This window comes from Leopardus geoffroyi, chromosome C3 (assembly GCF_018350155.1).
Source record: "Leopardus geoffroyi isolate Oge1 chromosome C3, O.geoffroyi_Oge1_pat1.0, whole genome shotgun sequence".
NCBI lineage: Eukaryota > Metazoa > Chordata > Mammalia > Carnivora > Felidae > Leopardus > Leopardus geoffroyi.
Genome location: NC_059338.1, coordinates 147,626,065 through 147,641,389, shown reverse-complemented (window position 1 = coordinate 147,641,389; position 15,325 = coordinate 147,626,065). Strand labels below are relative to the sequence as shown.

Here is a 15,325-nt window from a genome sequence, read left to right as displayed (position 1 = left end):
CCCCTCCTCTGCTCATGCACATGTGCGCTCTCTCTCTCCCTTGCTTGCTCTCTCTCTCTCTCTCTACCTCTTTCTCTCTCTCTCAAAAATATATGCATACATAAAAGAGCACTCAATACACAAAGAATAGTCTTTTCAATATATGACGTTAGGAAAACTGTACAATCACATTCAGAAAAATGAAACTGGAGCCCTATCTTACACCACTCACAAAAATTAGCTCAAAATGGATTAAAGACTTACACATACTGAAGCTGTCGACCTCCTAAAAAAAAAAAAAAAAAAAAAAAATAGGGAAAAAGTTCCCTGACCTTGATCTTGGCAATGATCTTTTGTATATGACGCCAAAGTACAGGGAAGAAAAGCAAAAGCTAGCAAGTGGGGCGACATCAAACTAAAAAGCTTCTGCACAGCAAAAATAACTAAAATAAAATAAGATAAATAAAATAAAATAAATTAAATTAAAAAATGATAGGTATCCTGTTGGATGAAAGAAAATATTTGCAAAGCATGTATCTATAAGGGGTTAACATCCAAAATATATGAAGAGCTCATACAACTCCATAACAACCACAACAAAATGATTTAAAAATGGGCAGAGGCTGGGGCGCCTGGGTGGCGCAGTCGGTTAAGCGTCCGACTTCAGCCAGGTCACGATCTCGCGGTCCGTGAGTTCGAGCCCCGCGTCGGGCTCTGGGCTGATGGCTCAGAGCCTGGAGCCTGTTTCCGATTCTGTGTCTCCCTCTCTCTCTGCCCCTCCCCCGTTCATGCTCTGTCTCTCTCTGTCCCGAAAATAAATAAACGTTGAAAAAAAAAATTTTTTTTTAAATTAAAATAAAATAAAAAAATGGGCAGAGGATCTGAATTGACATTTTTCCAAAGACATACAAATGACTAACAGGTACATAAAAATATCACGACTCATCAGAGAAATACAAATCAAAACCACAATGGAATATCACCTCAAAAAACAAAAGATAACAAGTGGTTTCAAGGTTATGGAGAAAAGTGCACACTTGTTCACTACTGATGAGAACATAAATTGGTGCAGTCAGTATGGAAAACACTATGAAGGTTCCTCAAAAAATTAAAAATAGAACTGCCATATGATTCAGCCATTCCACTTGTAGGTATTTATCCAGAGGAAATGAAAACAGAGTATCAATGAGATTATCTGCACTCCCATATTTATTGCAGCATTATTCACAACAGCCAAGACACAGGAATAATCTAAGTGTCCAACAAAGGATGAATGGATAAGGAAAATGGGGCATAGGGGTGCCTGGGTGGCTCAGTCAGTTAAGCGACCAACTCCGGCTCAGGTCATGATCTCATGCCTCAGGAGTTCGAGCCCTGCGTTGGGTTCTGTGTTGACAGCTCAGAGCCTGGAGCCTGCTTTGGATTCTGTGTCTCCCTCTCTCTCTGCCCCTCCCCCATTTGCGCTTATGCTCTCTCTCTCAAAAATAAATACACATTAAAAGTATTAAAGAAAAAAAAAAGAAAGAAAATGGGAGTATATATACACAATGGAATATTATTCAGCCATTTAAAAAAAGGAAATCTTGCCATTTGTGACAACACAGATAGACTTTCAGGGCATTATGCTAAGTGAAATGGTAGAGAAAAACAAATGCTGTATGAACGCATTTATATGTGGAACCTTTAAAAAACTGAAATTAAAAAAAAAAACACACTCATAAATATAGAGAACAGACTGGTGGTTGCCAGATGCAGTGGATGAGGGGTGGGCAAAATGGGTGAAGGGGACCAAAAGGTACAAGTTTCCAGTTATAAAATAAGTGAGTCCTAGGGATACAATGTACAGCATGATGACTACAGTTAATAGCACTATATGTATATCTGAAAGGTGCTAAGAAAGTAGATCTTACAAGTTGTAATCACAAGACAAAATTTGTAACTATGTGTGGTGATGGATGCTAATTAGACATACTGGGGTGATTATTTCACAATATATACAAATATCAAAGTGTTATGCTGTATACCTGAAACTAACAAAACGTCGTATGTCAATTATATCTCGATTTTTTTAATAAAGGTAAACAACCAATTTTCAGATACTGAAATTAATTGGTCACCACCAGACCTGTGGTAGAAGGCATGTGAAAGCATGGGTGGGCAAACTTTCTAAAAAGGGCCAAATAATGAATACTTTAGGCTTTGAGGGTTCCATCATAGCTATTCAATTCTGCCATTATAATGCAAAAGCTGGCATACAAAATACAGAAAAAAAAAAAAAAAAAAAGCACAGAAGTGTTCCAATAAAGCTTTATTTACAAAAACTGATGGTGGGCCAGAACTGGCCCATGAACTACTACAGACTGATGAGCCCTGAGCTAAAGGGAATTCTGCAGGTGACAGAAGTGAGACTGCCAAATGGAAAGCTGAACCTTCAGGACACAAGGAAAAACAACAGATATGGTAAATAGTTGAATGAATACAAAAGACTATTTTTCCCTCTTCACTTCTGTAATACAAATAAGACTGTTTAAAGGAAAAGTTAAAGACTGTAATACAGGTTTTTTTTTTTTTTTTACCTATGTAAATATATTTATATGTCAACTATAGAATAAAAAAGAGAGAACAGACCTGTATGATTTCAAGTTCTTACATTTTACATAAAAGAGTACAATGTTAACTTTAATGGGAAAAGTTAAGGATGCATATACTGTGCTACCAAAACAAGCTCTAAGAAATAAACACTACAGGGGCACCTGGGTGGCTCGGTCAGTTAAGGGTCCGACTTCAGCTCAGGTCATGATCTCACAGTTTGTGGGTTCGAGCCCCGTGTCAGGCTCTGTGCTGACAGCTCAGAGCCCGGAGCCTGCTTCAGATTCTGTGTCTCCCTCTCTCTCTGTCCCTCCCCTACTTGTGTGCGCTCTCTCTCTGTCTCTCTCTCTCAAAAATAAAAATATTTTAAAATTTTTTAATAAAAAAATTTAATTAAAAAAAGGAAACACTACAAAGAACATTTAAAGGTCAACAGAAAAATTAAAATGAAATTCTAAAAGGGATTCAGTTACCTCAAGAGAAGGCAAGAATGAAAGAAAGAAGAACAAAAAACAGATTAAGACCAACAGAAATAGTACAATGGTAGGCCTAAATTCAACTGTACCAATAATTATTTTAAATGCCAGTGAACTGAATGCTCCAGTTAAGAGGCAGAGGATTTGGGGATTAAAATGCAAGACTCAAGTATATGTGGTCTAAAAGAGACAAACTTTAAATATAAGACGTAGACAGGTTGAAATCAAAAGATGGAAAACCATAAGCGTAAGAAAGCTGGCACGTCAAAAAGAAAGAAAAGAAGCTGAAAGAAAAGACAAGAAAGCTGGCCTGTCTATATTAATTCCAAATAAAGTAGTTATCAAGAGAAAAAGCATCACCAATAATAAAGGACACTTCACAACGATTCAAGGAAATTTTCCTGTTACATCAGGAAAATGTAACATACACAGATGTATTAATAACAGAGCTTCAAAATACATAAAGCAAAAATTGGCAACACTGAAGGCAAAAACAGACAAATCCATAAATAATAGCTGGCGATTTTAACAACTCCCACTCTTGGCAATTGATAGAACCACTAAACAAAACATCAGTGCAGAGAGGAGCTGGAAAACGCTCTTAACCACCCACAGAACACTATACATCTGCAAAATATACATTCTTTTAAAGCACACATGGCACATTCACCGCGACAGACCATAAGTCTTGTTTAAAACAAGTCTCAAATTTCAAAGAATTGAAACTTATTAGAATATGTTCCCTGACCATAATGAAATTCAGTTAAAGACCTTAAGCTGTGGGGAGACCTAAGTTCTGATAACCTCTTCCTTTATGATACTCTTCCTTTCTTCCTTTGCTTTTTAAAGACTTTATCTATTATTTTACAAAGTTTTCTGTTGCTTTTTCTAGTCATTTTTCTTACTATCTCTTCTAACTTCAGAAACACATCAAAACACGGGACTTAAGCATCCAACTTCGTTCGGCTCAGGTCATGATCTCGCCGTTCGTGAGTTCAAGCCTCGCATCGTGCTCTTTGCCCTGAGCTGCGAGCCCGCTTCGGATCCTCTGTCTCCCTCTCTCTCTGCCCCTCCCTCACACATGCGCGCTCGCTCGCTCTCTCTCTTTCAAAAATAAAAATAAATCTTAAAAATAATTTTTAAAAAAGAAACATATCAAAACACTTTTGCTCATATGATCCTCTGTTATTTCACTGTATATTTGCTGACTAAAGAATTAAACTTCCTAATGAAGGTATTATCATAACTCACGATTTCAACAATAACTTCAACACAATCAATATAATAACTAACAGCAGCACCACTGTGTTCTTCTAATACCACCTTTCCTCTCAGTTCTCCAAGAAAACAGAACTTTGGAACTGAGGTCATACTTGATTCTCCCCTTTTCTTCAATCCTGAGTCAAATCAATGAGCCTGTTCATTTTCCCTTCAAAACGTGTTTTCATTTCATTTCCATTTCGTTAATAAAGAATGAAAACGAACGAATGGATCATGAAATAAGAAACTGAATTTGTGGGGCACCTCGGTGGCTCAGTCGGTTGAGCGTCCAACTCTCAATTTCAGCTTGGGTCGTGGTCTCAAGGTTCAAGAGATTGAGCCCCATGTTGGGCTCTGCACTGACAGTGCAGAGCCTGCTTGAGATTCTCTCTCTCTCTCTCTCTCTCTCTCTCTCTCTCTCCCCCCCCCCCACCTCTCTGCCCCTCCCTGGCTCTTGTTCTCTCTCAAAATAAATTAACGCTAAAAAAACAAAAACAAAAACAAAAACTGAATTTGCCCAAACAAACCTAGACAATCTGGCAGCAGCTTATTCTTTAAAGGCCCCAAAACTCTGGGCGCCTGGGTGGCTCAGTTAAGCAGCCGACTCTTGACTTCAGCTCAGGTCATGATCTCACAGTTGTGAGACTGAGCCCCGTGTCAGGGGTTCTCTCTCTCCCTCTCCCTCAAGCATGCAGGCATGCGTGTTCTCTATCTCTCTCTCTCTAAATAAATAAATAAACATTTTTTTAAAAAGCCCTAAAATTCAATGGCATCTTCACCTCCACAAAATCAGAAGCGCAAATGTAATTTCTGCCATTGTCCAAGCAACCGTGCAGAAATCTCGACCTTACTAAGAGTACAGTGGAATCACGTGACAACTCAGATCTTTCCTTCGCCACAACCGCTAGCCTTGTGAAATTATATGTTAAAGCAGGGTTTCTCAAACCATCTCAAACTGGGGAAGGCCAGTTACGTTTGCTTTTGACCTTCCAGCCATGGAAGTGCAAATACTTTTATAAAACACAAAAATGAATCTCCAGAAAAATGAATTTAAAAAGACATGCACAATGTAATCTCAAATTTTGTATTATTAAATTCGACAGGTATGCAACTATTCCGTCAAGGTACTGTAAGCTTCTGCTTGCTTACTCTTCCTTTCTATACACAGCTAACCAACGGTTCACACGCACACCGTATTTGAAGTATCACTGTATAAAGACTCAGCCCAAGATGAAAAAATGACTCAATCTTACCATACCTCACCAGACCTGGTATCCACTGAGTAACGCGTAAGTTCCTGAGACAGGGAATGAGGTACAGACTTGGGAATAAGATTTCTTTTTTTTTTTTTTTTTAATTTTTTTTTTTTAACGTTCTATTTATTTTTGAGACAGGGAGAGACAGAGCATGAACAGGGGAGGGTCAGAGAGAGGGAGACACAGAATCCAAAACAGGCTCCAGGCTCTGAGCTGTCAGCACAGAGCCCGATGCAGGACTTGAACTCACAGACCGTGAGATCATGACCTGAGCCGAAGTCGGCTGCTTAACCGACTGAGCCACCCAGGCGCCCCAAGGGAGTAAGATTTCTTGATAGCGATACCTCCACGCCAGAGCTGTGGGCAAAACAGCACCCCACACACTCAAACTAGGGTGGACCTCCCCGAAAGGGTTCCAACTATGAACCGCCTGCACAGGAAGATAAGTAAAAATATAAATTCTCTTATTATCTGACACACTACGTAGACTCTTGACTAAGCAGAGCCAAAAAGAGAAATAAAACTCACAATGTATGTAGAACTCTAGACCACGAATATGATCTTCGGTGTCTTTTCAGTTACTAGCTCAAAACCTACTAATTAATTTTAGGAACTAAAGATTGACAAATCAACTTAACCAATAGAATAACATTTGCAGAGACCTGAAGTCCAGCACCTACTATGAATAAGTGAGCCTGACATTTTCAAAAATAAAATCCACTGAGCCAAATGGGAAACAAAATAATTAGCAGCTGCTAGACTTTTTCAGCTCACAGCAGCTCGGCAAGCTTCCTAAAGCCTTCAGCACAAAAATTTCCTGCCTGGGTTTCAAGATGTGGGAAAAAATATATGACTAGATCATCCTTGACCTCATCAGTGAATTTTTTTAAAGGTTTTATGAATTTGAGAATGATAAAGAAAAAAGGACACATCATTTTTTCACCTGCTGATGGTCTAAGTCAAATGGGTTTACTATGTCCTTTCTAATGACTTAATTTTAACTCAGTTGTGTACACTAAAGTTCTGGATATCTAAAGACATTCTTCTGATTTCCAGCCCTCTGTATATTCTCCTAATGACTGTACCGTCCCAAATTTAGCACAGCAGGGTCTAAAAATCTAATAGTCCTGCCAACAGATTGGGTCTAGTTTACATAATCTGAAATTAAAATTAGACAGAGCCCCGAAATTACCCTTGTAATTAGTTCCATGTGCTGTGGGTACAAAATTGAAACTGTAAATATAATTTAAATAAAATTTTTAAATCATGTTACATATCAATAAAATATTCATGCCGCTTTTTTTTTAATGTTTGTTTATTTTTGAGAGAGAGAGAGAGAGAGAAAGAGAGACAGAGCATGAGCAGGGGAGGGGCAGAGAGGGAGACACAGAATCCAAAGTAGGCTCCAGGCTCCGGGCTGTCAGCACAAAGCCCGACGTGGGGCTCAAATTCACGAACTGTGAGATCACGACCTGAGCCGAAGTTGGACACTTACCCGACTGAGCCACCCAGGTGCCCCCATGCCTCTTCTTCTAAATCAAACAGGTCAGCACTGGATCTTTGCCCACGTTCAACACTAACTTAGCAAGAATGCAATTTATAGAGGTAGATGATTGAAACAGGCAAACTGCTATCACTCTATGTTTTCCTCGGCAGAAAAGGCAGGGAAACACAAAACTTTATGCTTACTACTGCCTGGCTCCTGTTATCTCACTGAATCCTTACCTAATCTTGAAGTGAGTTAAGAATTACTCTTTCACAGATGGAGAAATCCGCTCTAAGAGTTCAAGCCACTCTCCCAACAGCCTAGTGCCAAATTCATGCCTACATCCATCCACCCCAGAGCATACACTCTTCCTAATACACCATACTGAAAGGAAAATCAGAAAAAGGGCTACACTATTGTACTTCTCAAATTTCCATAACAAGCAGATAATCAAGCTAGAGAAGTCCCAAATTAGGTTTAAAAAAAACACACACACAAAAAAAAACAAAACAAAACTGAGAACCTCAGTCTGGCTCTCTAGTTCTCTGGGACTTTTTGAGCTTTTTATGTTGTAAACATTCTTCATGGTGACTTCATGAAGTCACTCCATAAAGATGAGCATTTAAATACAAAACGAAATCATGAGAAAACGTATCTTATGTTACTCATCCTTCTATACACTCGGTAACTAACAACACACTGCCTATTACATAATCGCCTTTAGTAAACATTTGATAGGTGAATAATTCATGGAAGAGACAGGAGAGTGGGTGGGAGAAGGAGAGGGACAAGGAGACAGAGGGAGGATCTCAAAGGTAGGATTCAACTAACGTCAACTAACACCTCTCTTCTAAGACATAACAATATTAACGGTTGCTGCTTCCAATGACCCTTTTATCTTATACAATAATGGTCTAAAATGAAAATCAATATAGAAATCTATTCTGTGGAACAGAGCAGCTAAAATAAGACCCTGACCTCTACAGCAGCTCTCTCTCCCACACCTGTATTTTACCTTAAAGAGACAAGCACCCTTATCACCAAATGATCAGAAGAAATAATTTAGGATAAATGTTTACGATCATCAACATTTGGAACAGTAAATATTTTAACTTAAGAAAATATAACATACAAAAAAGGATAGGTAGATATAAACTGAAAAATACTATTCACTTCCATGTTAATTACTTAGCCGGCTGTTGACCCATTTCACAGAAAAGAAAGTCACACAAAGAAAAATAATAATGATAATAATCCAAGACATCTTTCTGACAAGGTAATTGCAAAGACATTGAGTCAGGGTACTAACTTTCCTAACAATTTAGTGACACCAAATATATCTTACTTTCTAAAAAGACTTTTTTCATGACAAGTTTAGGAACAGCTTCCAATTTAGAAAAAAGCCCATACACTAACAGAAAATTGGAACTCTCTCCCTGTACTCTTGCTTCCCACAGTGTTTTGTTAAGCGGATTATTTAAATGAAATCCTAATATAATCAGTAATCTTAACACACTCATGAAGACAAAATGTAGGACACTCTAGGGTGAGTTCATTGTCAATGCAGAATTCGCTGCAAGCAGATATTCTCTTGTAGAATTTTACTGTTACACTTTTAAATATGGGAACCAAGCAAAGCAGCCAAAACCTTTAAAAGGAATTTCTCAGTCCATAAAGAAACCCATAAAAAGATCCCTAAATTCAATACCACCAATCTACTCCTATAGAAGGCTCTTCTCCCTCAGCGTTTTGTTCGGTCCCTCATATAGTCACAATACTTACTGAGGGCCTGCTCTTTAGCCCACATTCAGTTTTTCAAAGGGCATTATCATAGGAGCATAAAGCCCGAGGAGAGACTGGAGACAGATGGTATCACTCTCACCAGACACGCGAACAAAGCGGAAGCATGGAGACGCGAAGCGAACTTCCCAAAGGCAGAGAGGCCGGCCCGACGGCCCAGCAAACTCGGCCTCCACTGTGCATGCTGGGCACACACACTACCACCAACCTGAGTGCATGCACTCTCTGCAGAAATTGGTGCCAAGCGCGATCTGCCCAAACCGTGAAGAGAGGAGAATCCGGGCCCCTCCAACCATTCGGGTTTTCGGTGCCCACTGCAATGCATCCAGGGTTGCTCCCCGATGTGGGAAGGGAACAAAGATCGTAAGTTACGGGTATTAACAAGAGGCTTCCATATCTGAGAGTGAAACTATGTTTAATTTACACTTTTTTCTTTTTCTTTTTTTTTTTTTTTAATTTTTTTTTTTTCAACGTTTTTATTTATTTTTGGGACAGAGAGAGACAGAGCATGAATGGGGGAGGGGCAGAAAGAGGGAGACACAGAATCAGAAACAGGCTCCAGGCTCTGAGCCATCAGCCCAGAGCCTGACGCGGGGCTCGAACCCACAGACCGCGAGATCGTGACCTGGCTGAAGTCGGACGCTTAACCGACTGCGCCACCCAGGCGCCCCTACACTTTTTTCTTAATATTTTTCCAAAGCATCTTTTTTAACCATAACACCATATTATTTTTATAAACAGGAAGAAGATCAAATTTTTTCCATTTGCTTATTACATGGCAGGTGCTTAATTTGGAATAGGGAAGTTTAATAAAACAAAGATTCCTGTAACTACAGCAGAACTAGAAGAAGGAAAAACGAGGGAGAAGATCAAAACAAAGACAAATCAAATAGGAGGAGCTTTAAGCTTTCAAAAAAATAAATATACTGAGTTGAAAGGATGTAACTCATATTCGACCAAAATGAACAGAATTTAAAAGAGCAGCCAGCCCTGCCTCACGTCCATCCAAGGAGGCACAGCGCACAATAAAGTAGCACAAGCAGATCTCAAGGAGCCTCGTTCAGAGGCCCTGGGCTTTGGTGACGCCCCCAGAGCGCCCCCAGAGTATGAACACACGTTAGGGTGAGTCAGTGACAGGGGCCGAAGGGTCTGTGCTGGCCCCACCAGGCCAGTGCCTAGAAGGGCACTACAGAGCAGCAGAGCAAACGCTCCGTTTTACAGAGCAGGTCTGTCCTTTCGGAGACCCGGTGGCCACAAACCAGGATCGTATCTTCGAGAGCCAGACTGTGAGAGCCTGCGTGGCTCAGGCCGTCAAGCCACCGACTCTTGATTTCGGCTCAGGTCATGATCTCACTCACACTTGTGAGATCGAGCCCAGCGTGGGGCTCCACACTGGGCATGAAGCCTGCTTAAGATGCTTCCTTTCCCTCTCCCTCTGCCCCTCCCCAGCTTAAGCACACTCTCTCTCACACAGGAAAAGAAAAAAGAAAAAAGAAAAAAAAAAAGAGCCAGACTTACGTATTCCATTTATTCCTTTAACATTTGCTTCAGGGTGGGAGCAGGGGGCAATAATCAACCTACAAGAACAAATTACTGACAATTCCAGAAGTCAGTTTCTTTATTTGTTAACATTCATCAACCTCTTTCCAACTTTGTACTAAAACACTCCTAGGCATCCTTCCAAAATCTCTTCAAGCCTTCTCCTCTCTGAAGCTTCTCCTAAAACCTCCTGTTCTCACCCTCCACCTCCAACAGAAGACTGCTGGAAGATCCTAATTCTAGAATTTTTCATCTATACTAAAGAAATAAGAATATGGATGATGAAACACTCAAGCAGCAGAAAAGGTACATTCAATTCAGCTACTAAAACACCTCAAAGTAGAGTCTCATTAATACAACCTGCTCTGAGTGAAGAACTGATTATTACCGTATCTGGACGTGACCACTCACATACACAGTTTGCTAGAAAACCTAATGGCACAGCCAATGTGAGGCACCACATTCCCCTGCTTCTTAAGAGTAAATTCTCAAGGGCCACAGAACAGTTCCTACATTAAAAAGAATGTATTCTGGGGGCGCTTGGGTGGCTCAGTCGGTTGAGTCACGACTTTAGCTCAGGTCACGATCTCACAGTTCGTGGGTTCGAGCCCCACGTTGGGCTCTGTGCTGACAGCTCGGAGCCTGGAACCTGCTTGGGGTTCTGTGTCTCCCCCACCCTCTGCCCCTCCCCTGCTCGTGCTCTGTCAAAAATAAATAAATGTTAAAAAAAAAAATTTTTTTTTTAAAGAATGTATTTTCAAATAGGGAATCAGAATTCCTCTGTCATGTGACCTACAGTTCTCCTTTTCGTGGTTTCCCTTTCTTTTAATGCTAAAGATTCCTGAGAAAATGCACCAAGAAAAGAGAAAAAGGAGATGACAGAGTGGTTAGTGACTCTGGAGCAGACAGCACTCACTGGAATTCCAATCGTAATGCTTACTAACTGAGGCTTACTTACTTGCTAAGCCTTGGTTTCCTCACATGTAATAAAATAATTAGATAATAATGTAGATTAAATAAGTCAATGCATGCAAATCACCCAATAACTTGTAACATTTATTATCCTCAGCATCGAAGACAGGTTAGCACGACGGTTAAGAGCATGAGTCCTACTGCCTGAGACTGAAGTCCCACTCTGCCGCTTCCTAGCTTTTCTGGCAAATTCCTTAACCACTTGTGGCCTAACGCCCACTGCATGGAGTTCTTGGGAGATTAAATGAGCAACACACTGAAAGCAATTAGAACAGCACCTGATACAAAATAAGCTCTCGATAAACATTAGTTATTATTATTATTAATTACAAACACCTAGAAAAGGGTTACTACACATCAGGTTTAAAAATTTTAAAGGTGACCAATGCTGTCAGTAAGCAATTTATAGGAGGAATATCAATAACTAATAAAAAGTATTAAACAATGCTCAGCTTCATTGTTAACAAAATACAAACTTTAAATGATTTCACTTTTCACCTCATCTTTGGTAACAATGAAAAGAAAGATCATATTAAATGCCAGTGGAAGAATGGAAAAACAGGCACCCTCAAGATATAGTTGATGGAACTGTAAACTTGCAAATTTATGAAAGGTGATTTGATGTTACCTATCAAGACTGTAAATGTTTATTATTAGAGTCAGTAATTCCGCCTATAGAGCTATATCCAACAGAGGAACCTCTGGGTGACTCATGACTCCGTTGGTTCAACATCTGACTCTTGATTTCAGCTCCGGTCATGATCTCACCTGACCTGGGTTTGTGGGTTCAAGCCCTGCGCCAGACTCTGTACTGGCAGTGCGGAGTCTGCTTGGGATTCTCTCTCTCTGCCCCTCGCTGTCTCTCAAAAATAAACGTTTAAAAAAAAAAAAATGAACTATATCCAACAGAAGTGGACAGACATGTAAAAGAAACTGGAAGCACCTCAAATGCCCGTCGATAGGACACTGGTTAAAGAAACCACTTTACATCAACACAGTAGAATACAGACATTAAAAGTTACTGGAGAACCATGTGTATGAAAATGAACACATATTCATCACATACTGTCAAGAATAAAGTCACGGGACAATATTTATAATACGATGCCATTTTATTTTTAAATATAAAACAAAATTACACACCTAATTATGTATTTCTCTCTGTGTGCTTAGAAAAATCTGAAAGATGTTAGTAACTATGTTTGGCAAATGTAATGCGTATGCTATTTTTAAACGTATGTAACACATCTGTACTACTTTTTAATTTTTGGTTTGTTGTTGTTTAAGGAAAACATAAGAGCAAATACTAGTTAAAAGCAGATCGCGAAGCTAATTTGGATTTGCATGTCCACCAGCAATATGCCTTCTCTGTCTCAGTATCCCCATTTATAAAATGAGAAGACCAACATACTAACAATAAAAACTATAATCGCCATGGTCTAGGGCAGTAGTAAGCACTAAATGAGCTAACAAATGGAAAGTCTTAGAATGATGCATGGCACAGAGTAAGCAGTCTCTGAACAGCCCATTATTATTACTCTCCAGTGGCATCCTTAAAAGACACTAGGGTTGGCCAAGCTATCCCTCAGAAGCCCAACAAATCCTAAGGTGACCAACAAAATAATCAACACACAACTACCACAGCAAATGCACTGGGTCTGGGCAAGCAATTAACAATACTTTATTTCAGTGTTAAGTTGCCTGGCAGCCAGAAGACCTAGCTTTCAGAGTCTGGCTCAGCTCCGCATCTCGTTCTCAACTCCCTCATCTGTTCAAGGGAGTTTTATATACATATATGTATAATTATATCCAGAATCTGAACTACAACTCTATACTAACATAAGGGCCCTTTAAGAGAAAAAAAACTTCCTCAACGGTCTCTTGGAACACACTGCAACCAAGGAGGATTTCGTCCACATGAACATCATACAATTACATTTCCCACGAGCTTTTTAGAACTCATATATTTTATCCATTTAAATGGCTTCTCCCCAACCCCATCCTATTATATGGCTTTGCCTCAATCCCACAATATATATACATTAGTGAGGTTTGCCTCTATGTCCACCAACACCCCATAGTTTGATAACTACATGGAGAACAATCAGTTTTTTCCCACCTGCTAAAAGCCCTCAAATATATACTCCACAGGGAAAATGCCTCACACGTACACACACACACACACACACACACACACACACACACCATAAAAAAAAACACCCACAAAACACTTACACGGAATGCTGCGAGAATGATTCTTGTCACCTTCTCTTTGACAGATTCTTGAAGGATATCAGACAGGACAGGAATGATATTATAGCGCCGCAGGTGTTCACACATTTGGGGACTGAATGCCAGGAGCCATATTGAAAAAATCATTTGATACTGGAGTTGAAAGCCACACTTGTTACTCAAAACTCCCATTATGCTGAAAAGGAACACATATTAAGAAAACATTTACTACAACAGTGCAACAAGAGAGAAGAAATAATTGCCTATTCTCTTTTTGCACTAATGGAACAAGTCCTTCTGAATTATGTCCTCGTCTTCTTTTCTGCCAGAAATAACAAGCAAGTTAGGCGCCTACTTATAGACGGCCACTTCCGGCACGGCCTCACTTAAGTCTTCCCTAAGGTCACGAGATTTCCGGAGCACCGGAGTGGTTCAGTCAGTTGAGTGTCCAACTCTTGATTTCGGCTCAGGTAACAACCCCCGGGTTGCAGGATCATGCCCCACATCAGGCTCGTGCTGGGATTGGATCCTGCTTGGGATTTTCTCTCTCTCTCTCTGTCCCCCTCCCCTGCTTGCACACACTCACTCTCTCTAAAATTTAAAAAAAAATTTTTTCTTAAGATTTCAGCATTCAGCAGCACTTGCTGCTGGAAAGCAGTAAGAAATGAAACATAAATTTGCAATAATACAGCAGAGGAAATGGTAAGACCGACGGACAGACATTAAAGAAGTTAAAATCAAAAGGACTTGGTAACACAAATAGCTGTACATGTTGGTGAAGTCATAAGGTATACCAAGGTTTTGAGTCTGGATAACCAAGAGGTTCATTTTTAGCTTTAAAAATATTTAGGAGACTCATACAGAGAAAACAGGATGATTTTGGAAAAAAAACTGTCATGAGCCTGAATAGGACATAGCCAATTGGGGGTAAAACTTCAGAAGCTTCTTTTTTTTTTTTTTTCCTTAAGTTTATTTTGAGAGCGAGGTGTGAATAGGGGAGGGGTGAAGAGAAAGGGAGAGAACGAGAATCCCAAGCAGGCTCCACACCGTCACCACAGAGCCCGATGAGGGGCTCAAATTCACAAACCGTGAGATCATGACCTGAACCGAAATCAAGAGTCTGATAAGCTTAACCAACTGAGCCATCCAGGTGCCCCAAACCTCAGAAGCTTCTAATTCAACCTTCCATTTTACTGACAAGGAAATTGGGAAAGCTATATGGAAATGAAAGAGATTACATCAAGGAACACAACTAAGGAAATTTCCACAGGAAATGCCTACATTTAAACAAGAAAGAAGAGAAACTACCAGATTGGATCATTAAAAAATGACCAGAGGGGTTAAGGGGAACTCCTTAAGGGGTTAAGAGGAAAACCTACCGAACGTACAGCACAAAGACTGAACCGTAATGTAAACAGGGACCTTAGTTAATAAGAGTATATTAGTATCGGCTCGTCAACTGAAGGAAATGTACCATACTACTGTAAGACGTTCTTAACAGTGAAAACTATGGGGCAGGTAGATAAGAAAATTCTGCACTTTCAATTTTTCTGTAAACATAAAAGTGCTCCAAAAAGTCGATTAAAAGAAAGAAAGAAATGTTTAAAATCTGACTTCACAATCTACAACCGCTAGCTTAGTGGAAGGCTTGTATTTGTGCCATTTTCCCATCTTTATGATTCCTTCCTATACAGTTACAAATTCGCTGAACTGCCCTTCATTTTCTCATGCGTGAT

At 39.8% G+C, this 15,325-nt stretch overlaps 1 protein-coding gene across 3 annotated transcripts in view; it reads right to left on the bottom strand.

The window, feature by feature from the left end:
* ATP6V1H (ATPase H+ transporting V1 subunit H) overlaps window positions 1–15,325 on the bottom strand; it is a 108,253-nt gene that overhangs the window by 49,532 nt on the left and 43,396 nt on the right. For all 3 annotated transcript variants that reach the window (XM_045455315.1, XM_045455317.1, XM_045455316.1), the window contains one exon: window positions 13,593–13,785. In XM_045455315.1, the coding sequence (XP_045311271.1) occupies window positions 13,593–13,785 (193 nt within the window). The remainder of the gene's footprint in view (window positions 1–13,592; window positions 13,786–15,325) is intronic.